The sequence below is a fragment of the Liolophura sinensis genome, chromosome 5, assembly GCF_032854445.1.
Source record: "Liolophura sinensis isolate JHLJ2023 chromosome 5, CUHK_Ljap_v2, whole genome shotgun sequence".
In the NCBI taxonomy this organism is placed as follows: Eukaryota; Metazoa; Mollusca; class Polyplacophora; order Chitonida; family Chitonidae; genus Liolophura; species Liolophura sinensis.
In genome coordinates this window covers 9593475-9621056 of record NC_088299.1, presented here as the reverse complement: position 1 = coordinate 9621056, position 27582 = coordinate 9593475, and the positions used below count along the sequence as shown (strand labels likewise).

At 40.2% G+C, this 27582-nt stretch overlaps 1 protein-coding gene across 1 annotated transcript in view; it reads right to left on the bottom strand.

The window, feature by feature from the left end:
* Positions 1-6505: 6505 nt before the first annotated feature.
* Positions 6506-27582, bottom strand: part of LOC135465439 (arginine-glutamic acid dipeptide repeats protein-like) — a gene marked incomplete at its 5' end in the record, with an annotated part of 102511 nt that continues 81434 nt past the window's right edge. The window contains 12 exons of the mRNA XM_064742678.1: positions 6506-8292; positions 8519-8700; positions 10770-11030; positions 12958-13155; positions 13756-13883; positions 16364-16472; positions 17277-17457; positions 21720-21930; positions 22418-23454; positions 23946-24035; positions 24979-25068; positions 26881-27057. Coding sequence (XP_064598748.1) covers positions 8206-8292; positions 8519-8700; positions 10770-11030; positions 12958-13155; positions 13756-13883; positions 16364-16472; positions 17277-17457; positions 21720-21930; positions 22418-23454; positions 23946-24035; positions 24979-25068; positions 26881-27057 — 2751 coding nt within the window. The remainder of the gene's footprint in view (positions 8293-8518; positions 8701-10769; positions 11031-12957; positions 13156-13755; positions 13884-16363; positions 16473-17276; positions 17458-21719; positions 21931-22417; positions 23455-23945; positions 24036-24978; positions 25069-26880; positions 27058-27582) is intronic.

The following is a 27582-nucleotide window of genomic DNA, read 5'->3' as shown; positions in this document are numbered from 1 at the left end:
CAGAGAACTATTATCACACAGAACTACAATCATGGACAAAGTTTTATATGAGAGGACCATTACCACAGAGAACTATTATCACACAGAACTACAATCATGGACAAAGTTTTATATGAGAGAACCATTACCACAGTGAACTATTATGACAGAACTACAATCATGGACAAAGTTTTATATGAGAGAACCATTACCACAGAGAACTATTATCACACAGAACTACAATCATGGACAAAGTTTTATATGAGAGAACCATTACCACAGTGAACTATTATGACAGAACTACAATCATGGACAAAGTTTTACATGAGAGAACCATTACCTCACAAAACTATTGTGACACAAAACTACAACAATGGACAAAGTTCTGTATGAGACAACCATTACCACTGAGAACTATTGTGACACAGAACTACAATCATGATTCATTGCCACAGAGAAATTTTACGATCCAGAAAAACTACCGTAGATAAAGACAGAGAAGTGTTAACACAAAGCCGTTTTACTGTAGACGAGACTTACACCAGAGATCTATTACCACAGACAAGTTTTACCCCGGAGAAGTGTTATTATAGACCAGATTTACAGCAGACATATTTTACCACAGAGAAGTGCTTCCACAGAGATCTATTACCACAGACAAGTTTTACCCCGGAGAAGTGTTATTATAGACCAGATTTACACCATAATATTTTACCACAGAGAAGTGCTTCCACAGAGATCTATTACCACAGACAAGTTTTACCCCGGAGAAGTGTTATTATAGACCAGATTTACACCAGAATATTTTACCACAGATAACTGTTCCACAGAGATCTATTATCACAGAGAAGTTTCTACCACAGAAAAGTAACAGGGGCAGTGGAACGTTATAAATTTTGGAGGTTTGGTGGGGGTGGGGAATTGGGTTGAGAACTAGCTCTGGCCATTCTGAAAGACGGAGACGCTGATTTAGACGATTTTTATTTGATAATCATTTTGGGCCACCCAGCACAAATGCATATATTTCCTTATAAGATTTGGGTTCTACATAATCGGAACCATGCTATCCCAGCCTTGTAGCCAAGGGTCCTGGGGCCGCCTAGAGGCCGTCTGTGCAGTGTCATGAGAACATCCAATCAGAATAATACATACGGCACGATCAGAACAGATCATGCCGCTTATGTCCTTCAAACGAACGGCCGGAGAGGAACCAAATTGTGCTGGACTTGAACTCAGAGCGACCGCATTGGTGAGAGGCTACTGGGTCATTGCGCCGCGCTAGCATGCTAATCACGCCGGCCACTATCAGTCTTCAGTTATTGATATATAACAATGTAACAATATATGCGATTAAGTGACTTTAATCGTATTAATGGGATTGAAAAGACGAACTCGGCTAGTTAAGAGGAGAAGAATGAATGGTCGTCTACGTCGCCGAGTGCGGTCATTGTCAACAAAAAACCACTATTTTCTAACTCACCAGCTGGGGCATTGATTTTTAACTACTGTAAGGGTGTTTACTTCTCGGGTCACTGCGGGTATAGTCTATCTATAAGGGATTATCTCTGATGTGTTGAAGGGATAAGGACATACGGAGATAACATGCCACAGATTGTAAAGTCACTTTTGTGTCATCTAACACAAAAGTATTAGTTATTTATGCCAAATATCTATACATTTACGTGTAATAATGTAATTTTTTTTCATTTGGTGAAATAACGTCGACATAGTGTCTTGAGCATACGTAGACCAGCTGATATGAAGCATAAAGTATTTAATAAACAATAACATGAAATCAAGGAACCAGGTACTGATTCCACAAAGCCTTTCGTTGTAAAAATTAAAAACATCTTCACAACTCTTAGTTTTTGGTTATGGAAGTTGAAATTTAGACACGTTTGTCTTAAGATAACATTGATAAGGTGGACAAAATTTTAATTTCTAAAGCCGAAAAATAGGCTTTAAGGCAGCATTTCAAATTTTGACTTAAGTGAGAAATGTCTTTGTGAATCAGCCCCAGGTTTCAGGGATGCTTAGCCCATCAGCAGAATCATGCATGGATATAATATAAAAAGACTACAGCATAGAGAGTAAAAACACACCAGCGACGACTTTGTGCCAGTTTCTAAATAGTCACACGGCCTCTTGTCAGTTTACATTATTCTAAGGTGGGGTTTTACCCTGACTGTTCATGAAAATGATTAAAAAGCAGCAACGTATATGCCCCCTGGCACCATGGCCTAGGCAGAATTAGGCAAAAACAAAAACCGGATTTTATCTGCAATTTATTAGATGTCACTAGTCTACAGAATTACCCATAATACTGTGTTGTTATGACATTTAATAAGCAGTAACATGAAAATACAGTAAATGGATCAGGTCTGGGGAGTACTTACTTCACCAGCAGTAATTCTGGTTTATGTAGGAATACAATATAGAAGACAAACAACATAGACATTAAAACGAAAGCAGCGACATCTGTATGATAGTTAACAAAGGTCACACCTGACAGGGGAAACACGGCCTCTTGTCAGTTTACCTCCGATGGGGTTTTATTCTGACTGTTCATGTAAATGCTTAAACACTTGCAAATTACATCACCTTGAACGGTTCTTGACTGGAAGAGGTTTCCGGGGTTACGGCCTTACACGGGATACAGTTATGAATGGTTGTCTCCATGAGTTTGTCGATACCAGGGGACCAAACCTTTTGACGAAGGTTCTTTGTTTTGACGATGCCTTATGTCCAACCTGAGCGAGGTCGCACACTCACTGTTGAAGGCAGGCTAGTATCACAATGGGGGAATCAAACAAGAGGATATTTCCGTTTACTGATAACTCGGCGTGCACTGTAGCAAAGGACTGAAGCTGTCTTGCTGTAGCGCTGTCAAGCTTTGCGTTAATATTTGGTTTGTAGGCAGATTTCCATTTGTTGCTTTTAACTAAGCCCATTGCAGTTCGCAGTAGTGGATCGGCCTTCGTGGCGTCTTGGATTTCTGCGAGTGTTAGCCCTTTCGGAACTGCATGCTGCGTTAGAAAGTTTATGTCTTCCGCAGTCATCTTTTCTTCACAGCTTGGAGCGTCTGGTGACTGAACAGAATGTCTGGACATAAAATCTACTGGATTGTCATGTGTCGGTCTCGCTGAATTGCTTCATTTGGTGCGCGCATGTCAACACAAATTCTGATCTGAGATGGGTTTTTAGGTTTCTCGACTACACGGATAGGGGACACCCATGGTGTGGGTACATCACCAACTGGTTCGATAATGTCAAGTTCAAGTAGTCGTTTGGGTTCTGCTGTCGTACGTTCACGTAGATTAAACGGGAGATGTCTGTGTTGGTGAGTGACGGGTTGTACGCTGCTGTCCACGTGTAGTTTGACTTGAGCACCTTTCAATTTACAAAGTCCAGTAAAACAATGCTTGTATTTAGACACGATTTCATTGGTAAGCGATGTAGGACTGTACTGTATTTCACGAATACTCTCTGTGATATTAAGAAGTCCAAGATCCACGCCTGTGTTGTAGCTGAGTACAGTGTCGCAAGTTCCTGGTGTGATGTACAAGGTTGTTTGCACATATTTATTTCCGGCGGTGACAGTTGCTGAAAATTTACCTACTATTTCTAATGCCTGACTAGTATTATAGGCAAACATCTGCGCTAATTTGTCCATATCACGTGCGGCTGTGGAGGAAGCTGTGTGAATGTTGTCTCACTCAACATGTTTACGGTAGCACCTGTACCTATTACAGCTTGGAGTGTTTCTTCGTTGACAGCGACAGTTACTATTAGTTCTTTTGTGAAAATGCCATCACTGTGACTGTATACGCTGAATACATATTCATCATCTGAACTGGAGTCAGTAAGGTGTGCTGCGCTTCTGACTTGCTTGACAGATTCAAATTTGCCAGTGTCATGCTGATTTGAGCTCACAGCGACCGCATTGGTGAGAGGCATTTGGGTCATTACACCATGCTGGCGTGTTAAGCCATTCGGCCACGGAGGTCTCATTTAACGCTAATTAACCTTTGCCTTTTCCACCACAAAATTTTGTCTGAAGTTGCAGACTCATAATTATTATGACTTTCCTTACTAACACCTTAGTGTCAGCTTTAAAGGCGTTAGGTTAAATAAAACTGAATTTGGGGATAATTAAAAAGGGCCTCAATCACCCACCGCCCCACCCACCATTGGCTGCAAGTATTTTTGAGGTCAGGTAGTCTACCTCTACCCCACCTTTAGTGTCAGCCTTATAGGCGTTAGGTTCAATAAAACTGAATTTGGGGAGCCGGAGAGAAAGTCAGCATGAATCTGGACTTGAACTCACAGCAACCGCATTGCTGAGAGCCTTCGGGGTCATTACGCTGCGCTAGCGCACTAACCAACTGAGCCACGGAGGCCCACTACAGAAATATGTAGTAAATGAAGCTGGTAGCATGTAAGAGAGTCGGCGATTTTCTAGGCTTGAAATCCAGTTCAGAATTCAAACTCAAAAGTTCGTGTACAATTTCCAGGTCAAATACAAAATATAGTTATCTCAGGCGCACTTTGGTTGCACTTGTACATAACGGCATCACGTCAATGTCTTAAACATGAACGCTTAAACTGCCCCTACCTCTGGGTGAAGCTGAATTAGATGCAGCTAAGACACAAATTGTCAAGAGAACCGGCCCCGATAGCTCAGGTGGTAGAGCGTCCGCTTCGGGGACGGTAGATCCAAGGTCAATCCTGGGTTGGGTCATGCCTAAGACTTTAAAAGAGGAAGTTTGTGTCCAGCATGAAGATTGACGCGTATCAGTATAATCGGGCGGGGCAGCTTACTTGCCTTCGGTAAGTCGTCTCAGTGAAGCAACACTAGATAAATGAGCGGTAGAAATTCGCCCTGCATCAAGGAGGCATATTACATGCACTTATGAGGGCTCCTTCGTCGTCGTATGACTGCAAAATTGTTAAGTACGACATTAAACCCCAAGCACTCACTCAAATCGTCAAGAGATTCTGAACGCCATGACCGTGTTTGCCAACAACAGTGATAGAGTCATTGTATAATTTTAGAAACAGTGGTGATGGAGTTTCCTGGACATACTAGTTTTTGAATCAGTAAACTGTGAGGTAGGATAAATTTTACATTGCATTTACATTACATTTTACAAATGATCAAACAAATGCTACCAGACAAGATATACGCAATGCGCAAGGCCCTTTGGTATAAAATGCTATCTTGCACACTATTTGTAACTTTGTTAAAACGTCCACGATAGTTCTCTTCAGCTGTATGCATAACACATTCCAACATTTCCTGGATATTTGGAAGTTCTGACAATTCCCTAACCCTTATAGCTAGTGCAGTTTCCCTTTTGTACGCTGAACCAATGCACAATTTTGGGGCCTCCATGGCCAAGGTGGCTAGCTGCCAGGGCGGCGCAATGACCCAGAAACCTCTACGGCTAAACGTAGGAAGATCTGTCAGTAACCTATGAATGGTCGTGGGTTTCCCACAGGTTCTGCCCGGTTTCCTCCCACCATAACGCTGGCCGCCGTCGTTTAAGTGAAATATTCTTGAGTACGGCGTAAAACACCAATGGAAATAAAGAAATACTCTTGGTATTCGCTTGAAACGCACGGACATTTCTTCAGCTGTAGTATTTTTTTTTTGGTTTCTTTTGAATTTCCCATGAAATGGAAGCGCAATTTCCTTCTTGAAGTTGGTCGTTCCGTCAAATTTTTGACATGCTATCTTTTATTTATTTGGTTATTTGATTGGTGTTTTAAGCCGTACTCAAGAATATTTCACTTATCCCACGGCAGCCAGCATTATGGTGGGAGGAAACCGGGAAGAGCCCGGGGGTGGGGGGGGGGGGGGGGTGGGGATGGAACCCACGACTATCCGCAGATTTGCTATATTTTATTAATTTAGCGAGTGGTCTGTTTGAAAATCCTTCTTCACACATCCCCAGCTTATTGCCAATTTGCCGATGCGGTTGATTTATTGATATATTTCAACAAATTTTCACTTAAAAGATGATGGGCTGGTTTATGGGTTGAGGAAATCGTAAGGCAATCGTAAATTACCATGCACCGATCTTTCCCAAGTTACTAACAAACTTTAGTAAGACATGCGCACCCTGTACAACGACGAACAATGCAAGTCAATTACACGAGCGTCGTCGACCTCTTAATTAGCCCTAAGACCGACAAACAATGTCTGTGAGCGCGGGAGAATCCATAAAAATCTCTGTGGTTGGTCCAGGCTTGAACTCACATCTCCCGTGTCCTTGCGACTGGAGACTACTGCAAGAGTGTTAATCACGTATGTCACACTTGGTGAAGTCAGGCAGCAACTTGCCAAAGGTCGGTGGTTTACCCCCTGCAACTCAGTTTTCTCCACCCATAAACAAGTGAAAAGCTCGTGAGAATGACATTAAACAACTATCAAATTAATATTAGAAGAATAAAACATGACCGAACAAACGTTACTTCATTGCAAATTTCAGTTGAAGAAAAGAAAAAGTCTTGATTACAAGTATTTCAACATGTTCCTACATTTGAATTTATTTAATTCAAATAATATGAAATAAAATGACATATACATCTCATGTCACGCATTTTTTTTGTACATCATGAACTGTTTACACCAACGTTACTTGCTCTTATATATACAATGTAGCACTATATCTTCTGTACAGTGAAAACTCAAGCCAGAATTCTTCAAATGCGAGGACCACTGTGAATATTACACCTATTTGCAGTGTCCTTACTGAGGATCTCAGAAATCTCACGTTTCCCTTACGAGAACTGCATTCTTGATTTTTGCATAGCTGTAGTTCATCAATTGTTGACATTTCAACTTGCCATATTAAGGGGTCAAACTTCATTGATCAAGAGTATATGCCCTAATCAAACAGCATGTAGGGCGAGAAAACTGACCGATACCACAACCCTTGTTATTTTCATCCGACACTGATTTCCACTTCAACCTTGTCTTCACATCCCCTACCCCAGCCCCTTTCTCCAAGATCTATTGAAAATGTTTCTATTTCTGTGCAACTCGTAAGATGTAACTCTGTACATTTTTCTTAAATTGTTAAAAGAGGGTTCTTTTGATTTTCAAAATTATTTTCAGGGAAGAAGACAAGCTGCGCGTATTGGTTGACAAAAGCTCGAAAATTTTAAGTTAAATTTTGATTTATAAAAACACAATGATGTACTTTACCAGACATTTTCGAACTGATCTTTTCTGCTTGCTTATGTTATTTCTATATGTCATTTTATTTAGGTGAATGTTAGATTCAATGTTGATCACAATACAGCCAACACAACAGACTCGAACCCCTTGGCATGCACGACTGCTTTTTCCATGATAAACAGTTTTGTCCCATTTTATCCATTGCTTTATAAAGATGATACCATTTGACAGAAAAAAAACAGTCTCAAACATTCACTTGTATCTGATAGACAAAATGCTTTTTAATAAATTATTCTGGTTTAAATTACATTATGCATAGAAAAGAAAACCCCACAGTACTGTCACAGATGCTACACCAAATCTTGCTGTTTTTGATACATACACCATTTTAACAAAGGAAGCTCCAGTTAAACTGCTGTGTGCTTATCCTTCAAAACTCTCAAAGTATCAAGGGCGAACATTAACAAACTTAGAAATAGCTTGCTAAGGTCAAGAATGATAAATGTTGAAGTGAGGGAGAGGTGGTAGAGGTGGATAGGGTGGAGATGTTTGGGTGGGGGGAGAGAGAGAGTGATATGAAATAAGAACATAGTCTCCACAGCATCTGGAACAAAAATGTTGAATACCGCAAAAACTGTGACTGATTAAAGCCAGTTTTCAGAAAGTTTCTTTGTGCTGCCCATTATCAGGAATTTTATCCCATGTAACAATGATCCCAGTAAACTGTAGCCTAATCTAATGGCCATGAATCTGAATTTTCCTTCCTTCCTTTCTTCCAGATTCTGAGCAGTACCACGTATCACGAGAGTGGAGCCTGTGGTCCTCACAAGATCGCAATGTCACACCACAAAATAATAATCATCAGGTGTCATTTGGTGAAAATCAGGAGCGAGGAGACTTGTGACATTTTGCCACCACCAGATACAAGAAGAATACTCCACATGTATCTCCAAACATTTATTCATCACTTAGAAAGTCTTTTCAAGCCTGTCTCCAATAAATAGACTATATACAAGTGTTCCTATGTACAGGCGCTCAGGCTAGTGAGGCATGTGGCCCGGGGTTCCGTAACGCTCTCGTTCTAGAGCGATCCGCTGTAAAGCATCGTGGTGAGCCTGGGCTGATAACTGTTGAAAACCGAAAAAATAAAAAAAAATAAAAAATAAAAAAAATAAATAAACAAAAAATCAACATGACATCCAGAACATGACTGGTTTATAGTTAATAAAAATCAGCTTTCTTCAATGTGGCCTAAACTTGATTTGGTCTAAACTAAACAATTTGATTTGAAACAATTTCCAAGTATACCTTTATACACATGAGCATAAAAAGCCAAGGGGTTTAATAGCTTACATGATGAGCTAAAGCTGGGTCAGCATACTGTGCTCTGGCCAGTATATCTGGATGGACCATCTCTCTTTCTCTCCCTGCCAGTAGGGGATGCTGGGATAGGGATGGATGAATCCCTGGCAAATGTCCTGCACTGGTGGGGCCAGCAGAAGCTCCCGGGGGTATTCCAGCCATTGGGTCAGCTCCTAAAAGACAAAGGCAGAATATCTTCAAGTTTGACACATTCATCACCTGTGATAAAAGACACTGGGCCGAGCACAATAACATTCGTTTATCAATAGGTTAAAATGTAGAAGATTTTAGAAACATACTCATTACTCATGCTATATTTTTTACCGTATTAACTCGAGAAGTATTTTGTAAAGAGACACTTGAAAAGTGATTAGATATCATACAGGTCTACATCTCACAAATTAAACTAAAAACATGGCCTCCTGCTTATCAATGGTATCCAGTGAAAAGGGATTATCGTTGAAACATTTCATTGGTCACACAGAAAATAACAAAACTTAAAAGACAAAAAAAACCCCCCAAAAAACAAAACGATCAAATTCATGTACTATACTTTACACTGAGTCACATCCTGTGATTATACTTACATGTACAGGTCATGTGACTTATCCAAATGGGGAGAAAGATTACCATGAAAAAGAGGCTTTGGAAGATGTCGAAAAAAACATAACCATGCGGACTTAAATGTTTTGGGCTTAAATTTATCACGCATTGAAAAAAAAAAAAAGTACACTTGGCAACATTTATCGACTATAAATTGAAAGAATTCAAGGAAAATGATTCAAAATATCATGATGTGAAAAATTAATCAGCCAAGCAAGATAGGTACTCTAAATCAACTCAATCAAATAATACCCAACAAAAAAAAAAACAAAAAAAATTCCTTTCTATAAAGGACAAAAAACCCCCAAAACAACAAAACATCCATAGGCAGGTGAAAATTTGGTCAATCTGGGTTCATTTTAAAGCCAGGAGATGATCAGTACTCCTTTTGGACACCGTCCTCTCCAAGTTAATACCAAGCAGGTTTTTTTTTCCAGCTGGTTTTTAACTATTGTATTTCACCTAAAGTTTAGCTTTTTTCAAAAGACACATTTTGCACGATTCTAATTGGTTTATCAATCCATTGGGGCAAAATTACTCTTTTGGGGGGAGGGGGATGAAGTTTGATTAATTTTTTATCAGAAAAACTTCAGTGTCATCTTAAGGAATCTATGTAATTTTGAAAGTGCATTTTTAAAGGTCAAACTTCAGGTGAAATACAGTATTTCTGGTCATGTTTCTCCCATTGTTATTTGACGCCATAGTCAAAAATGTTTCACTTTGGATTTATGGGTGGAGGAAACAAGGGTTCCTGGAGTAAACCACCCATCTTTGGCAAGTTACTTATGAACTTTTTCGTGTGTGATGTACAGGCATACACCCTCTGGTGGTGTTTCAGATATGCTTCAGGTATGGTTTATATGTTCACCTGCTTTATTTAGTTAAATTCAAAACCAATAAATAGCTTGAAACAGTGACTATCTTTTCATCAACCACACATTCTTCAGTCTACCCTGCCCTAATGCATGTATCATATCTTGGTTTGCCACCAACAAGTACTGAGTTCAACTCCAGCTTCTGCTGGTTCTTCTCTGTCAAGGCTGTGGTCAAACAGCGGGAGGTTTGTCAGGTATATGTACCTGCCAATGGATATTGTGTTTCTCTGCGCTCTGCATACTTTTCTCTAACCGTGAAACCAATTTCTGTACTAGGTTAATAGATTACGTTCGAATAGATCGAATCCAATAAATAAACAAACCATGCTACAGACGGAATGTAAAAGTATTAGCATTCGTCCACTGTAGTCATATTTGAGCAAGACCTCACTGTCTGGCTCTTCTGTCGACAGTCCACTTTGAAACAAACCCAGAGAATAACAAAGGCCAAAACAATAAGAGGGAGCGTTGATGAAGCAAAGGGTGATTGGGTTGGACAGCCATTTAGTCAACTTACTAGAAAACTGATAAGCCAAATGCCTTGGGTCTACTGTAGTTGTATCATGCTTTGAGCGTAGGTATTGCGCATTAGTTACTCTTTGGACCAACAGGTGTTGCTCAATTGAGTTTCGTTGCGTGTAAATTTGGTATATCATTCTCCCTGCCAATTGATCAGAATCTGCAAATTTGAAGAAAGAAAGAAAAAAAAAAAAACGTGCATTACTCTCAACTGGCTTGGAGAAAGTCCATCTCCGCAGTCTTACCTGGTAAGAAATGAGGCATTAGATGCGGAGTCGCAAACGGGTGGAGAGGCGGTAGGTTCTCTTGTTGTTGATGGAGATGGAGGTGGGTGTGTGAGTGGGCGTGGGTGTGTGTGTGAGCATGGGCGTTAGCAGCCGCCATCTGCAATCGCATCATAGGGTCCGCAGCCAGTGCCATTCTTTCAGCCTGAAGTCTCTCAGCAGACATAAGTTCGGAGGGGTTGAAGCTTGACTCGCAGGCCATAGGGGGGCCCATGGGCATGCCTACACAAATATTTTAAACCAAACTTTGCAAAAATATGGCAAGGTCCCCAAGAACAAAATTTTTCAATTACTGTCCAGCAATATTAAAAATTATTTACCCTGCACACTATTAAAATGGCAATTTTGCACTGTTATTTACAAATTTAAGCTGGGTATTTTTTTAGACAAGGGTAGACAAGAGTCTTTGACCGTTTCACCCCTGCTGACATCAATGCCTCTAGTGTACAGGGGAAATAACTGTTCTAGCTCAAACACTTGCATATTCCCTTAGGACAATTTTACTTTACTCTTTCTTTTCTTTTTTTTAGGTTCTATACTGAAAAAGCAGTGAACCAAAAAAAAAATAACAAATTATCCACAACTTTCCAGTGTTGCAATAAAGTCCCTGTGAAGTAACAATTAGCAAATAAAACACAAAATTTAAGCCTTGTCCAATTCTCAAGCTAATACTTTCGATTTCCTACTGCTTTCAGAAAATTTCAACTTTGGCTGACTGGGGGGCATTGGGAACAGGGTCTATGTTGGGGGGTGGGGGTTGTCTGTTGTGTATTTTTTCCGAAGGGCTGTTCAATATGTGTGTGCAGAGTTATGTCCCTTTGGGTGGGGGTACATCACAACAGCAAATAGTGGAGCAAGAAAAAACAAATATACAGAGGAAAGTACACAGAGATGCAATTCATATATTACTGAAACGGTTTCGCAGCGTCCTGTTCAAACTTGACTACAAAAGATCAGTTTGAACAATTTTTGATCATATAACAGAATTGTGAAACTCCATATACAAAATTGCAAAAAAGATTATTTCTTAAATCCTTTTTTTTTTTCTTGAAAAAATTACAACATTGATGGTGTGTAATACTATTTGAAATAGGAGGATGAATTTCCATTTCGCCATTAACATTCCAGTGGGACTGACAAAAGGGGGCGTCCATTATGTGTGGATATCACTAGATATAACAGTGTAAAATGTGAAGGACATGGTGAAAAAAGATGACACTGTTGTCGCAAAATTTGCTCTGCATCCAGGGAGATGTCGCAATACATTCATGATCACTTGCAACACCGGTTTCAATGTTGAAATTTTCTCCGAAGCAGTAAGAAAACAAAAGTATTTCATCTTAATGTTAGAACTTTTAGAAACAACAAACTTAATATGATCAATGACACAAAACAGCTGGAGTGATCAGCAGACAGCGCAACACATTGTAGGCTGGGTTCTCTCCCCTTGACTGGCAATCAGTCAGGTGCCACCCTCAGTGGCCTCCCTTATACTTTAATAATGAGCTGGCTGAAGTCTGACATTATGCACCCAAAAGTTCACAGTAAGTCTAAATTAATAAATTTTAATCTGTCATGAAAACAAACAAAACAAAATCAGGCTGAGGTCACCTCTTGAAATCTTCATAATAATATTCAATGATGTGGGAGAATTTAATGAATACCTGAATCGAACACGAAACCTGTGTCGAAGTTTGAGTATCCAAAATGAACATTTCAGCATGAACGAAATTTCATTGTTCTATTTCATCTTTTTAACTATTAAAATAATTTCCATCAGCACTTATAGTCATCTGAACAATTATGAAAAAACAAAAATAGTCCTTCATTTTGGATGAGTTTGAAAGCCTTAATTTTTCAGTCTGAATGTGCTATTTCTAGTTTGAATCATCCCTATGTTGTCATCAAGAATGAAGATCAGAAATCCAACAAACAAGTTGTGCTGAAGTGTTGGAAGAGCCCAGCCTACATGTAGATCATAGATATACATTTATATCCGAATTCTTCAGTGAATAAACAACAACCTTCCTTCAGAGGACATGAATTATTTTCACCTATGGAAGTATTACAATTAAATCTCTTATTTCAATGTGTTAATCAGCATATAATTTCTACATCATCACATCTGAGACGAAGACGACAGTCTCACCTAGACGATCTAGTCGCTCCCGATCTCGCGCTATAAGGTCGCTGGCTAAACTCGTGGGTGGGTACACTCCAGGGATGTGATGCGCTCCTGTGGGTACCAGGGCATTTCCCCCAGGTATGGGGTAGCCGTAACGCCTCTGGAGTTCTAACAAGTGAGGATCCAATGGGTTACCTCCTGGGCCCACCAATCGCTCAAATCCTACGAAAGATTAAAGATAGAAACATCTTTATTAACATCTTAAGATTCAATATTCCCAGTTAAGCTTGACAGATTGCCATGTTTCACAATTTACCTCTCTTCACTGACTTCCCTCAACCTCAACCTTTTGCACATGAAATAGCAACATTCAGTGGAGTTGATGCCCACATTTAATTTGATTTTGGAGACAAAACTAAACTGGATGGGTTGGTCAATTTCAGGGCTTCACACAAAAAACACAATCTTATCAGTCTATGCAGAATATTGCCTTCAGAATATGCTTGAATAGACACTTTGCAAACACGGAAAAACGTTGAAGAATTACAGTGCAAAATTTAGCTATTTACCTCTTGCTGAATGCTATCTATCTAACAGGTGCATCATAATTATATTACACTTTAACACTTACAGATTTCTGTCTACTGTGAAGTTTGCATTACAGAAGCTTTACACTCAACTTCTTCCCTAACACACCTGAGGCCAAAAATTATATCAACATAAAAAAAAAAATAAGTCAATGAACAACATAATGCATTTAATCAATGAAACAAAATTTCTCATACAATTTCTTTTGTATGGAGGGGAAAGAAAAATGATTACCTGGGGGCTTCATGTCTAATTCTGCTTTCATCTTTTCTCGCAGTTCAATTTCCCTAAGTTCTCTTTCCCTGAGTTCTCTCTCCCTGGCATCACGTTCTCGCTTGTCTCTCTCCAACTCAAACTCCAACCTATCAAATGATTGATGGATCATTTGTTATATAGGCGTTTCACACCCCTCTTATAACACTATGATGAGTCAAGATCCCAGAAACCAGGCTTCCAGATGAAGGAAACCAGACAAGGAAACCAGGCTTCCAGGTGAAGGAAATCAGGCTTCCAAAAATGGGAAGCCAGACGTCCTGGTGGAACAAACCAGGCAGAACCCACGAGAAACAACTGCCCCAGAACTAGGAGCCTGACCAAATCACCAATGATGCGTAAAGCCTGTTAGCAGTAGCTAGTTTCAGATATACAAGTACACAATCAATGGTCAACTTGTGTACATGTGTTTTATTGTTGTTTTCAGTCATCTTTAAGAATATTTTGCTTATACAGTGGCAGTCAGTTTTATGGGTGTATAAACCACTAACCTTTGGCAAGTTACTGACTAACTTTCCCCGCATATAGTATAACATGCCATCAAGACTAGTGCATGTGGTTTTCAACAAACGTTAGGCTTAGCCACACCAGCATTATACACTTGTGTTTGTCACTAAAAACCTCAATGAAAATTGGAGAGCAAGGGAAACCACAAATTCATGATTTGGAAATGAACATTTCAAAATCTGGAAGTGATGTCGATTTCTGAACAGATTTTCACATTTATTCGCGTATTTTTCGCTGAATATTTTTTTCAATATGTTATCCTATGACTTTTTGGATGTGAATTTTTACTTTCTGCTGGCTGGTGAAAATTGTGACAATAACCGCTGATTCACAGCTGAGGTAAAAATTACAGGACCACTGGCCATGTCCACTCCCCAACAACCGGTCTCAGGGGTTGATCTCTTCAATTACCCCATGTCAAATTGCCCCGGTTGGCATATGCAGTAGGGTTGCCTGTGATCAATTACAGCGCCATCAGCTATGCGCTGGCAGCCTATCTGCAGTGCCTCTCTTTTGTCAGTACAGGAGAAGCTAAGGCCGGCAGCATGGGGCAGAGCCCACTCCCGATCAATACTAGTAAGGTGTTATTAGCTGTTGAGCGGCTGTCACAGCACATTAAGCACTACCCACAATACCAACACTTCCTGTAGCTGGCCACGTATCGCCAGCCCGTAATTTCCTGCAGGGTCGCAGAAGGGTTATCAATTTTATGCCCCGTTGCCGGCGGCGAGGGCAATATTACCATTTCTCTCTGATGCATATAGTAACCGCCCTGTGTTCTTTAACCCTGGTTGTAATCAGCCTGGAAACACACACCCTTTATCCAGTCGTTAAGAAGCTATTTTGTCTTATCGCCGCGCGTAATGGCATCCCGGTTGGCCGCCCAGATACAACCGATCTAAAGTGGCATATTCCTGCAGAAAACCCACTGCTTCCTTTCCCGCTATACCCAACCACAGCTTTACACTGACCAGCCCTTCAAACCTCATCACAGCCTAATTCCCCATCCACTTCTGAAGCAGGATTTCCCTCCTCAGATTCTCTCTATTTGTAAAGGGTGTTTTGTCAAGGACCTGTGATTTACCTCTGCCTAATTGCTGTCAGACTTAATGCTATCTCTCAGGGACCATTCCCAGGCCCTTTACCCTAACACCACCATAAATGTCACAATGATGCATTTTCTGCAAGATGGCTTTCCATGATAAATACTATTACCTTAGCTTGAGAGCTTTGTACAATGTACCCAGGACTGTATGTAAAGCACAACATTTATTTGCTGGGAACATTGCGTTAAAGCCATACTCAAGGATTTTTGATTTATATGATGGCAGTCGTTTTTTTTATGTGTGGAGGAATAATCTGGTGCCTGGGATAAACCATCTGCCTTTGGCAAGTTACAGACAAACTTCCCCATCTATGACTGCACAAAAGCAGACTTTATAGATGTAGAGTGAAGTCGAGGAACTTCAGACATTCGAGCATCTTCGGACAGATTAAAAATGAGCTCAACAGGACAGTATATAAAGTCGAGATTCTGGAGTCCAGTTCCCCATTATAGTCCTAGCAGCCATCTTATAAGTGAAATATTCTGAAGTACATTGTAGAAAACACCAAAACTGTCCAAACATCTACAGCAGGCTTCAAGTGTTCTGAGAATCCTGGTAATATTATCCAGATGTGTGCATGAATTTGTAAAAATCAATTTATTGCCACTGTTTTCTGAAAGTGGTTTCTAAAATTCAACAACAACAACAAAAAAAAAAAAAATCTGAACGTGTCTGAAATCCCAGACTCCTAACCAACAAGGTAAGCATAAAGGAAAACTGCCTATCACACACGCTTGAGCACATGTTCAAATTCTCCACTCTTTGGTGGATTTCAGCTAACAGCTATATGCGGAGAGAATATTTGGTGGAATTCGGCCATTGGCCATGAGTGTCTGAACATACAGTCACCACAAACAGTGTGAGCGAGGGAATCTATAAATTCTCTGTCCGAGGCCGGATTTGAACCCAATCCTCCAGTGCCCTAACAAATGAGAGACAAGTATGTGGACACTGACCTTTCTCTTGATCCTGGAGGGCACATTGCCAGTCTGTAATGTACCATGGGGTCCACATGTGGAGGTAAACTGCCCATGGCATATGGTAAAGAACGTGGAATCTCCTGACCTGCAAAAGAACATAAATGATCACATCTACGAAGTGCATATAGCTGATCAAATCTTAACCAAACATCTATGATGAGCATATAGCTGATCAAAATCTTAACCAAACATCTATGATGAGCATACAGCTGATCAAATCTTAACCAAACATCTATGATGAGGATATAGCTGATCAAATCTTAACCAAACATCTATGATGGGCATATAGCTGATCAAATCTTAACCAAACATCCATGATGAGGATATAGCTGATCAAATCTTAACCAAACATCTATGATGAGCATATAGCTGATCAAATCTTAACCAAACATCTATGATGAGCATATAGCTGATCAAATCTTAACCAAACATCTATAATGTGCATATACCCGATCGAATCTTAACCAAACATCTATAATGTACATACTGTACTTCTTCTAATTTGTGGAACACCTTGTCCTCTCCTTTTAGCCAATATACATGTAATTGTCTAGGGAATACACAGTTTTTGTGTACGCGGCTAGAACATCTACACATCTTTCCCAAAAACTGGGTGAGAATTCTAATTTTTTGCTTTCACTACTACCAATATCTGTCCTAAAAATGATAAAAACTACAGAATAAAGGTAACATCCATAATGACTGAAGGATTAAAGAGCACATGCCTCATCTCATTTGTACATTTGTAAATTATCAAGATTAAAGCTATAGGTTATCAAAGCATAAGGTAGACATTATCACAGGAATTTCAATTTCATGAAGTAGCGATGATAACAAAACAAATTTGCAAAATCCCCATCATCACAAAACATGACTACAGAAAACTTACCGATGACATGGGGTCGAGCATATTCACTAAGCTGCCTAAGGGCCGGGGTGTCGTGACTGGGGTACGGGCGAGGGGTGTGTCGCTCTGGGTAGGGCATGTGCTGAGATGATGTAAGGCTGCTGGTGATTTGGGCATCAGCCGATGAATGTGGGGTGCCGCGCTCCGAGCTACTGCTGCTCTTCTGAAACAACAACAGCAAAAAAGAGTTTAATATGGTGAAAAACACAGCATCAACATAACTTACACGCATGTAAGGTGGTCAGAGATGAACTACCCACGTAGGGGAAATTTCATAGTGCTGAAGATTGCTACAGAGCTGAAAAGAATACATCAACAAAGCATGCAAAGCACATCAATGTCGGAGAACGAAGAGAAAAAAAAAAAATAAAAAATAAATAAATAGGGCAACTGACTTAAAATTTTGTCCCCCCTCCTTCCAGAAAAGCATTTTTGGAGGCTAATAAATGTTGCAAATTATTGTTGCAAATGGTACTGAAGTTTACATTTTCCAGTAGGATATCATTCTACCTTCAAAGCAAAGCTTAAATTGAATTTGTTATGAGATCAGTAAACTTCACAGAATCAGGCAAAATGGTGAACTATGTCATGGGCAAGTTTTAAGTCATTTACTCTGTGCAGAGATACCCTGTCCAAAATTAAACACAAAGATGACAGCAAATAAAAGGATTTACAGAAAATCTAATCTATTCTTCTGATTTAAAAATAAACCTAACCATTTTCTTAAAAAATATATTTCCTACAAAGTATCACAACATATAGAAATATTAAAGCTGATACAATGTACCAGTAAATGTACTTTCCTTTGTTTGTGCCCTTCCTTCACAATAATAGGTGACTCCAAAATACTGTAACACACAGAAAGGTTGGTTACCCTGCACTTCCTACATGTACAATGTATTCCCTGTCTGGCTCATGTAACCCATACCCTGGCCACTACAGAAGTGCAGGAGACCCAACCTTACCCCCCAAGACTTGAGGTTAACCAGAAATTTATCATGCTAGTCGAGCATGCCTTTTGTTCCCCATCACTGCCAAAGATCCTCATTTTGCCCGGCTGTGTCATTTTGCCTAATCTGATAACCTCTCTGTCATATTTTTTGACTCACCACAGACACACTAATGAACATCAAACTGGGAGGAGTTTCCCCCAAAAGGTGTGTCAATCACTGTTAACGTTAACAGTTTATCAGCCATGATATCATTTATGAGCTCCCTGGGCTTTCTTTGTTCCTCAACTTCCCCCGACCCCCTTTTTATATCTCGTCTGAATCTAGCATTGGCTATTGCCGCCTCCCTCTTTGGTGAACTAGCCACACAAAGAAGCTGACAAAGAGAGCGTGTCCCAATCAGAGCTACATGTAGTGGTACAAAACCTGGTTGAAAACCAGGACTAGCTACAAAAGGCTAGCACTGCTTAATGCTTACTCGTCCTTTGCAAAGAAAACAGGAATTAATTTCACAAGGCAATTTATCACTTAAAATCTAGACACAATATGCAGTTTATGAAGTTAAACTTTCAGTATCTTTGTTTTGATGTAACACTTCCTCACTGTTGCCAGTGAACATGAGGTCAGCCACTAAAGCCGAACTGATTAAAAAAGCAGTATACCAGAAATTTTCAAAAAATATTTATAAATTCTACACCTCTAATAAACAAAATAAATTGCAAATGATCATCAGTACCAAGCCACTCCATTGGTGACGCCATTTTGTCATGTTATAGCTATCTAGAGTGATGTCACATAACCTATAAACTCTGCCGTATCATCGGTATTAAACAATATGCCAATGAGAAAATACGAACAGAAATGCCTGACACCCAACCCAAGAGTACCAGTTCTGTTCAGTTTTAAAGGGCCGATGTTTCTTTTAGCCAGGCGCTCCGTCTGGGCGATCCTCATGGGCACAAACGTTGTGTTTTAGCGCTCCTGCTTGTTCTGGTCTTAGACCTGCATGGGGGTAAGCATTAGGCCTAGCTCACTGTACCCATGCCAATGAATTTACCGAACATAGCAGGACCTTCGGATTTATAAGAGACTCTTTCATGTAGATTTCGGAAAGATATTTTTGCAATAATTCTGACTTTGCTGAGAATAGCTAAGACAAGTTACTGCAGTCTCCTGCCCAACATGTACGCATTGTGACATTGGCAGCCATTCTCAGTTAACTGTTTAGAAATGCGTGGTTCAAAATGCATCAGTTCAGCACATAATCTAACTGCAAAATCCAATTTATTGCATCAATATTTGTCTATCCACTACATGAAACCACACTGACAACTGAGAGCTAATAGATTTTTTGACATGACAGCTAATTATCACATGACACTTTCAGCGCTAGCGATTGGCCAAGCTCATACACCATGGCTACTCGGAACAAATTGTCCATCAGTGTCACATCCCCAATGCTGAACTTAATAGAACTTTTTACATATCTTTCTGTGATATCTGTGTCCTATATGTTAGTGGCAGACTTTATGTTCACTTTAAATCATATAATTTTAAACTTTGTCTAAAGTCAAACCCTTGTCTACTGATGACTAATATTTAGATACTTACAACCATACAGTTTGTACCATAAAGTGCCAACTTTAATACTGTTAATACTAGAATACTTGATATTACATTTTAGGCCAATCACTTAGCACCAATAAAGAACCTTCTGAAGACTGTGTTAAGCTGATATTTTATAACAAACTGATATGATCATTTCGACATAATGGAGAATCTCGGCTCACTGATGAAGTCTGTTCTCTAAGTGACGTCTACTTAGCCTTGAAACACCATAAATATGTGTGTGAACGAAAACTGTAAATATCATCTTAATTTCATACTGGAAAAAAACAAAACATTGCCTGCCATATGTAACCAAAAACAGAAACAAATCTAGCATTGCCTGTCATATGTAACCAGAAACAGATACAAATCTAGCATTGCCTGCCATATGTAACCAGAAACAGAAACAAATATAGCATTGCCTGCCATATGTAACCAGAAACAGATACAAATCTAGCACTGCCTGCCATATGTAACCACAAAGAGAAACTAATCTAGCACTGCCTGCCATTTGTAACCAGAAACAGATACAAATCTAGCATTGCCTGCCATATGTAACTAGAAACAAATCTAGCACTGCCTGCCATATGTAACCAGAAACAGATACAAATTTAGCATTGCCTTCCATATGCACTCATCCTGATAAATCTATGCTATACATGTCTTTATGGGCAGGGGGGCACTTAAAGGGCAGGCAGGATAAAACCAAATATTATCAGACCCACAATGGTGGATTAATCATTTATACACTGTACCTAATCAAGTTCTCTAATGTCATGACATTTTTCCTCATGAACCAAAATAATGAGCCAGATGGTGAGTTCTGGTCGTGTCTTCCAAAATGAAATATTCTCACCAAAAACTCTGCCCAGTGCAATCTTTTTCCTGTATCAGTCTGATTGTAATTAGGTTGACAAAAATTCATGGCACACCACACAAAATGTGACAAGACTTACATTCATAATTAATTACGAAAGGCAACTAATTATGCCAATTTACACCTGAGCTTTGTCCACAATCTTGCAGATTTTAAAGAGCTCAATTACATCTGAATCCCTTACGAACGTTTATATTAAAAGAAGGCTGGGCTTCATATAATGAAACAATTAGACATGTTAGAAGAGCAAATGACAAAATTTAGATCACGACTACAATATTTTTCCCCTTGATGAGTTCTGTACTCAGAGAAAGCTTCTTTAATCTAGCACTGCACTTTCTTGGCTCTACTTCACAAAAGTAAGAATGAATACATTACAAAGCTTGTGTCCCAAATCATTTTAGGCGAGAAAAATGTTCCCCTCCTAACACAGTTAAGACCTTAACATACAGGAGAGGGGACTTGCCCATCATCTGAGCATCTAAAACAGAAGGACATTATCTCTCTACCATTTTATCCTGGCAAATATAATTAAATGCATCTCAACTTTATTCATAATGGTGTTACTCAAAACATTCATACAACAAGTTATATTAAAACCAGTTCTACAAATGTACTATTCAAAGTGGCCAACCACAGATCCTCCCCTCCCCCCCTTCACTGCTTTGTTTGTTTAATTTTGTGTTTGAGAGAACTGAGTTTTTGAATAATGGGCTACAGGCAGAAGTCTGTAGTGGGACGCATGACATCAATTCAGTGACAGAAAACGTTCCACGACTGTTTTAACTGGCTTAAAGCGACAGTGCGAAAATGCTACATCACAGCATGCAACCTGTTTCACTTTGAACAACAATAGATTTGTAACATGGAAATCCTAGTTCCCTGCGGAACCATCTGATGTGAGAGGAAACTTTCCCCGTACCTCACTGACCAGCACTAGATAAGGCCAAATCTAGCGAACCAAAACCAACATTCAAGTGCAATACTTACATGAGTTTTCTCCTCTTTGGCATGCGTAGATGATGTCGTTGACGATGTGGTGGAAGATGTTGATGTTGACACAGGGTTGCTGTTACTGGATACTGAAGACTTTCGTTCCCTTTCATCCCGTTTTTTGGCCAGTTTGGAATCCGGAGGTGGTTTAAACACAACATCACATCGGGAACAAGAGTTATATCCTCTATTCAACAGACGAAGGAATCTACAAAAAAAGATGACTGACTAATGTAAAATCCACATGACAGTTAAATGCCAGCATTTCATGCATGTGCGTCTTTCTGAGGAGGGTGCTGCTCCTCAGAGAAAAACCTCATTATCAACTTTCTGTATTTCAGCGAAAGGGATACGGAATTGACACTGACTGACTGTTACAAAATGTACCATACCTAAAATTCAGCTTAAGCAATGCTTCAGCTGAACTTACCTATCTCCTCATCAAGCTAATCAGAATCGATGATGCCAACACTTAAGCTTTCTGGATTAGACATTAATCAAAATTCGCAAAAACCTCTTGAGTGACCCTATACAGCATCCAAATCAAAAATACCAAACTTAAGGTGAAATGCAGTAGCTATTTTGTTGGAAGATATCTCCTTGCCATTTAATAAAGGCTTTATCACGGGAATCATTGTTACCAAGACCCCAGGGGCAGTGAGATACACGACACATACATGACAGAGCTTACTTACATAGCATTTTTACTTCGCAGGAGCTCTTCCCTGCAAGGGGTGGGATCTGGTCCGGGACTTGGTGGTCCTGTCATCTCCTCTTCCGAATCCTCACCCTCCACACGTCGAGGCGACATGGGCTCCTGCTTGATACACACGCTAACATCAGGCTTTACCCCACCCTCAGGATCCTCAGCTCCAGGCTCAGGACGCTTTGGAATGAGGGGCTGGAGTGGGGGCGGCGGTGGCAGCGCATTCTGGTGGTGAAGAAGGGGTGGTGGTATATGTGGAGGGGGCTGCTGTGGGGAGTGGAGATGAGGTTGGGACAAGGGGTGAGGGTGTGGGGGCGGATGAGCCTGGGAGGCCAGCAATGGGGGTTGGAGTGGGGGAGGCGCGACTTGTGACAGGGATGGGGGTGGAGTGTGCATGGAATCTGCTGTAGGCGTCAATGAGTGCTGACTAGGAGGACGCTGTGGAGCCGGCGACCGGGAAGATGCCGGTGAGGGGGGCGACCGGCAGCGCTGTTGTTGTAGTAGCTGTGCATGAGGGTGAGGCGACCCTTGCAGTGGTGGGATCGGTACATGAGGCTGAAGCTTAGGCGCCATGTGGTCATGTGCATGCTGGTTGGCCAACTCCGAACTGATGTGACGTGGCATGTGGTCCCCATGGTGGGCCTCTGTCCAGTGCGACGGGGGTTTGTCCGTTGAATGTAATGGCTGTAGTGGTGGCGGATGTGGGAGATGTTGTAATGGCGAGGCCGAGCTATGTACAGCAGGAGACAATCTGTCAGACATTACAGGTCGACTGATCAGGGGAGACAGTTTGTCCGGGTGTGTCGGAATGGGTGCAACGAGGCGGGGCTTGTCACATTCTTCTTGCGGTTCGACTTTTGGTATGATATTTGCGACTGTAGGCTCTACAGCACGACCTGTCGGCGTTTCTGATCTCTCGCGTTTGATTTGAGACAGAGGTATTGTGGCGTCAGATTTTGTGAACTCCCCTTCATTTTCCTCTGGACTTGGTATACTGCTAGCAGGGCTGGAACTCGTTAAATCATCCTAGAAACCAGAAGACAGACAAAAATGAGACATCATAACATACTTTTCTACACATGAAAAAAAAAATACAGTCGTCTGTCATGTGTACCTCATTGTTATTAATTAATAACTATTTTGGGATAGATCAAGCTCTGTGGAACTTTATTCCCGCCAATACTGTCCTATATTGGTACACCTCTGTATAATATATATATAGTGTATTGGTGATTAGAAAAAATCAATCAATCAATCAATCAATCCCCCCCACTTTCTTTGGCCACTTCCAACCAATCAGCACACATTTCAAATTTCGACAACTGAGGCTATAGTACTAACAGCAGATGTGTAAGTTAGAAGCTCCTTCATTTCTCCCAAGACCCCAGAGCCATCGGTACACACTTGTTTCACATACTCATACACACATATTGTTTCTCTCCGTTTTTCATTTAAATTTTGTTTGAGCTACATGCAGATCAATATGTACCTTCCTTGAGTTCAACAAATTGTCTCACCTGATTATTTTCAATATCACCCTCGTTGCCATTTTCCTCATTTCCAGATACACTGCTGCTGTCAGAACAGGATTCAGAATCTGACCTTTCCTGTAACAGAGGATTTCGGGTCAAAACCACATCATCCTGCCATTTTTGTCCATTTACCCCTAATGACCACAAATTTCATCCATGACTAACTTGCCCCTTTTTCCTAACTGAGAGTTCTATTGATTTCCAAAAGGTGTTTACAGGCTTGCTTGGAAGATCGAGTGATATTCTACTGGAAAATTGTAAGTTTCAGCATCAATAATATGCTTTTGTGACATTTATTTGCCTCTAAAAATGCACTCTCGTATCATTTAGGGCACCTGTATATGACTGTTGTCTGAAAGCATACGCAAGAATGATCCTCTCACATGATGGTTGTGTTTTATGGGTGGGGCAAGTGCGTCTGCCTGACCTCTGACTGTTAATCAAATTTCACCAATACACCTTCACTGATTACACTCCATTTTACATTTTAATCGGAGTTTAGTCCTACAGAATTTCAATGGAAGAAAAAACATACTAACTAACTTTTCTTTGTGATCAAACCATGACAAGCACTCTGATTGGTTAATTTTTTGCATTCGTATTTGGATGAATCGTAACAATACTTACACCCCAGCCCATACAAAGTACTTTTACTACAATATATAACAAAATAAGACCCCCAAAGTTCATAATCTACATGCACTAATTCTGCAGATTTTCTTTCTTATATTTAACTTACATCAAGTGCCCATGTCTCTTATAACAACATTGAAAGAATTACATATTCATATATTTTATTGGCATTACTGATCACACCAAAGCCACACTCTTTTGAAAATGGCAGATGTTTAGCCTCTAACTAGGCAGTAGCTCCTAAATGTTTCTAACATCACACGCGCCAACTCCGTCCTGCTTAAAAAATCAAGGTCAAGGTCACAACAAAACAAGGTCACAACAAAACAAGGTCACAAAACTGTCTTTGGTGTTCTAAAAAAAAAAAAAAGAAACCCTTGCATACCTGAGACTTCTTCTTCTTGGAGTGTTTGTCTTCACTGTCATTATCCAAATGCCTTTTTGTACCTTTCTCTGCTATGTCTTTGACAGATTTCTAAAAAAAAAATGACATTACATTTTAACTTGTAGCCTGCATGTGGCATCATATGTTCCTCACTTTGGCTTAACAATTCTGCACATCAAAAGACATAACAGTCACACCATTAAAATCACACCCAACCACTCCACCCAATAGCCTTCTAAAATTACAGTGTATTGTGTAAAGAAATGCATAAGATGTCAGCACATGTACCCATATGTTGATGGCAGATGTCCAGGAAAGACATGAATCCTAGCATCCAATAATTTCACTCAATAACAAAAAACATGCTCCTAAGACCTGGCACTAAATATAATGCAGCCGACCTAGAGAAACATGAAACCAGATTTCAAATGCACAAGGGACGATAGCCGACTAAAGGGACAGAACTCAGCAAGGCCTCTTGTCATGACCACCCAATTAAAAAGATCACAACATGGACAACTACCGTACAGCTGGATTATACCAGAGACAGCCATTTCTGACTCTGCTTCAACAAGGGGACTGGTCCGTCTCTTCGCCAGTGCCGCCTGCACTCAGCCTTGGGGGTAAATAAAACCTAATGGTAGTGTAAATGCTTCTGAGCTCATACAAGAGCAGGTTGGGAGTTTGTGGGGAGTTCTACCTCGCAGTAAATCAATAGACACTCTACTTTTCCTCAGCCCTCAGTGGAGAGGCCTTCTTAGCTGGCATCACCGTGAAAATGCTGGCGGATTTGCTCACGCTAAAGCTCAGATATCGCTGTAATCTTTTGTTCAGGTGCCTCTCCTGTTGACACAGTCTATGCATCTTTCCGTCAAGAAAGCATCACCAGCATTTTTCTGCCGATTCATCTAAACTGGGAAGCTAACACCTTCAGAAACCTTTGGCCTAGCTTTGTGTTCCTGCTGAGAAGACCTAACGTTCCTGCAGAGAAGATTTATCTCGCCCTAGGCTTGCTCATGTTTCAAAATCATTCTCTTGATCTGTTGCACAATTAGGATTACATACACACTGCTAAAGTATATATTTTTCCCTGAAATGCTTCCTTCTTTTAATTTTACGATCTGGGTGCTTGTAAATTCATGGTGTTCCGTGGTCGACCTCTGAACAGAAGCTTTCCCCTTCCACCCATCTGGCTCAGACACAAGCGGTTTTCTATGGACGACATCCCAAATAGTCCACATAATTTCGTACTTCAAAGACAACATTATTCTTCAGATGGATTCTGACAGCAGAGAAATGAAAACAATATTTTTTGTTTCGCTGAGCCATCATCTTATCTGAGCTATGTGACTTCTTCCAAGCCTCAATCTGCACAATTCTTCAGCATGTCTTTGAACATACTGCGGCTTCATGTATTCATTCACTGCCATCTAACAGCCTAACACAAATTCAGTGTAAATTGTGATCAATTCTTTCAAATTTTTTTCGCCGATTCTTTGGCCAAATAAATACCACAGCAATGAATCTATATGCTTCCATTGCTTACAGCAACTTTATAGGTGTGTGTCCATCATTCTTGTTAACACTGGTAAAACAGGAAGCATACAGATTTTGGGGGATCTTGGACCGTTTTGATTTTCAATCTAGAAAGATGAAATTCATATCATGTGTTAAACGTCATTTGGGGAGAGAGAAAAAACTGTCAGTTGTCATTTTCTTCCACCTGACATATTCCCTGCACATAATACATATATAGACACAGTCAAATATGGTGGTTAGATATATGAACAAGCCTGTATGAAGCAAGCCTTTCTTTGCACTTCTGCTTCACATAAATGGACTATATCCAAGTTACAGATTCATGGAAAATCTTACAAGCCAGTGTAGCAGAGTGACCCATACCTTTGTAGAACTTTTGTCTCTGTCCGTGCTACTGCTACTGCACGTGCTCAGATTGCTGGGGGACTTCCTGCCACTGCCGTTTTTCTGCGAGCTGCAGGAACTATTCACAGGGCTGTCTATATTGTCAGGACTACTTGTACTCTGACGCTCTTTTTGAGATCTCAGCCGACTTTTAGCCTACAGCAAAAACGTAAACAAGCGATCAGATTCGATTTCTTCTCTGATCAAATGGCTAAATAATTTTACCAATTTTCTGTGCACTGTAAGCACCAGATCAAAGTATGAATGCAACACTGGAAACTGTAACATGTACATGTAAGCGTATACACAATCTGCTGCTTGTAGTCGCAAAATTTCATGTGTAACATCGACATGTATTTGGCTAAGGTCAGAAAACTGCAAGATCAAATTGTGATGGCAAATCAAGGCTGTGACTGTTTGACAACTCCAGTCTGACTGGGGAAAAAATCATATAAAAACACTTTTGATGGTAGATGAACAGACTAACCAGTATCCAATCATATACCAGTATCCAACCATATACCAGTATCCAATCATATGCCAATCATATACCAGTATCCAATCATACACCAGTATCCAATCATATGCCAATCATATACCAGTATCCAATCAAATACCAGTATCCAACCATATACCAGTACCCAATCATATGCCAATCATATACCAGTATCCAATCATATA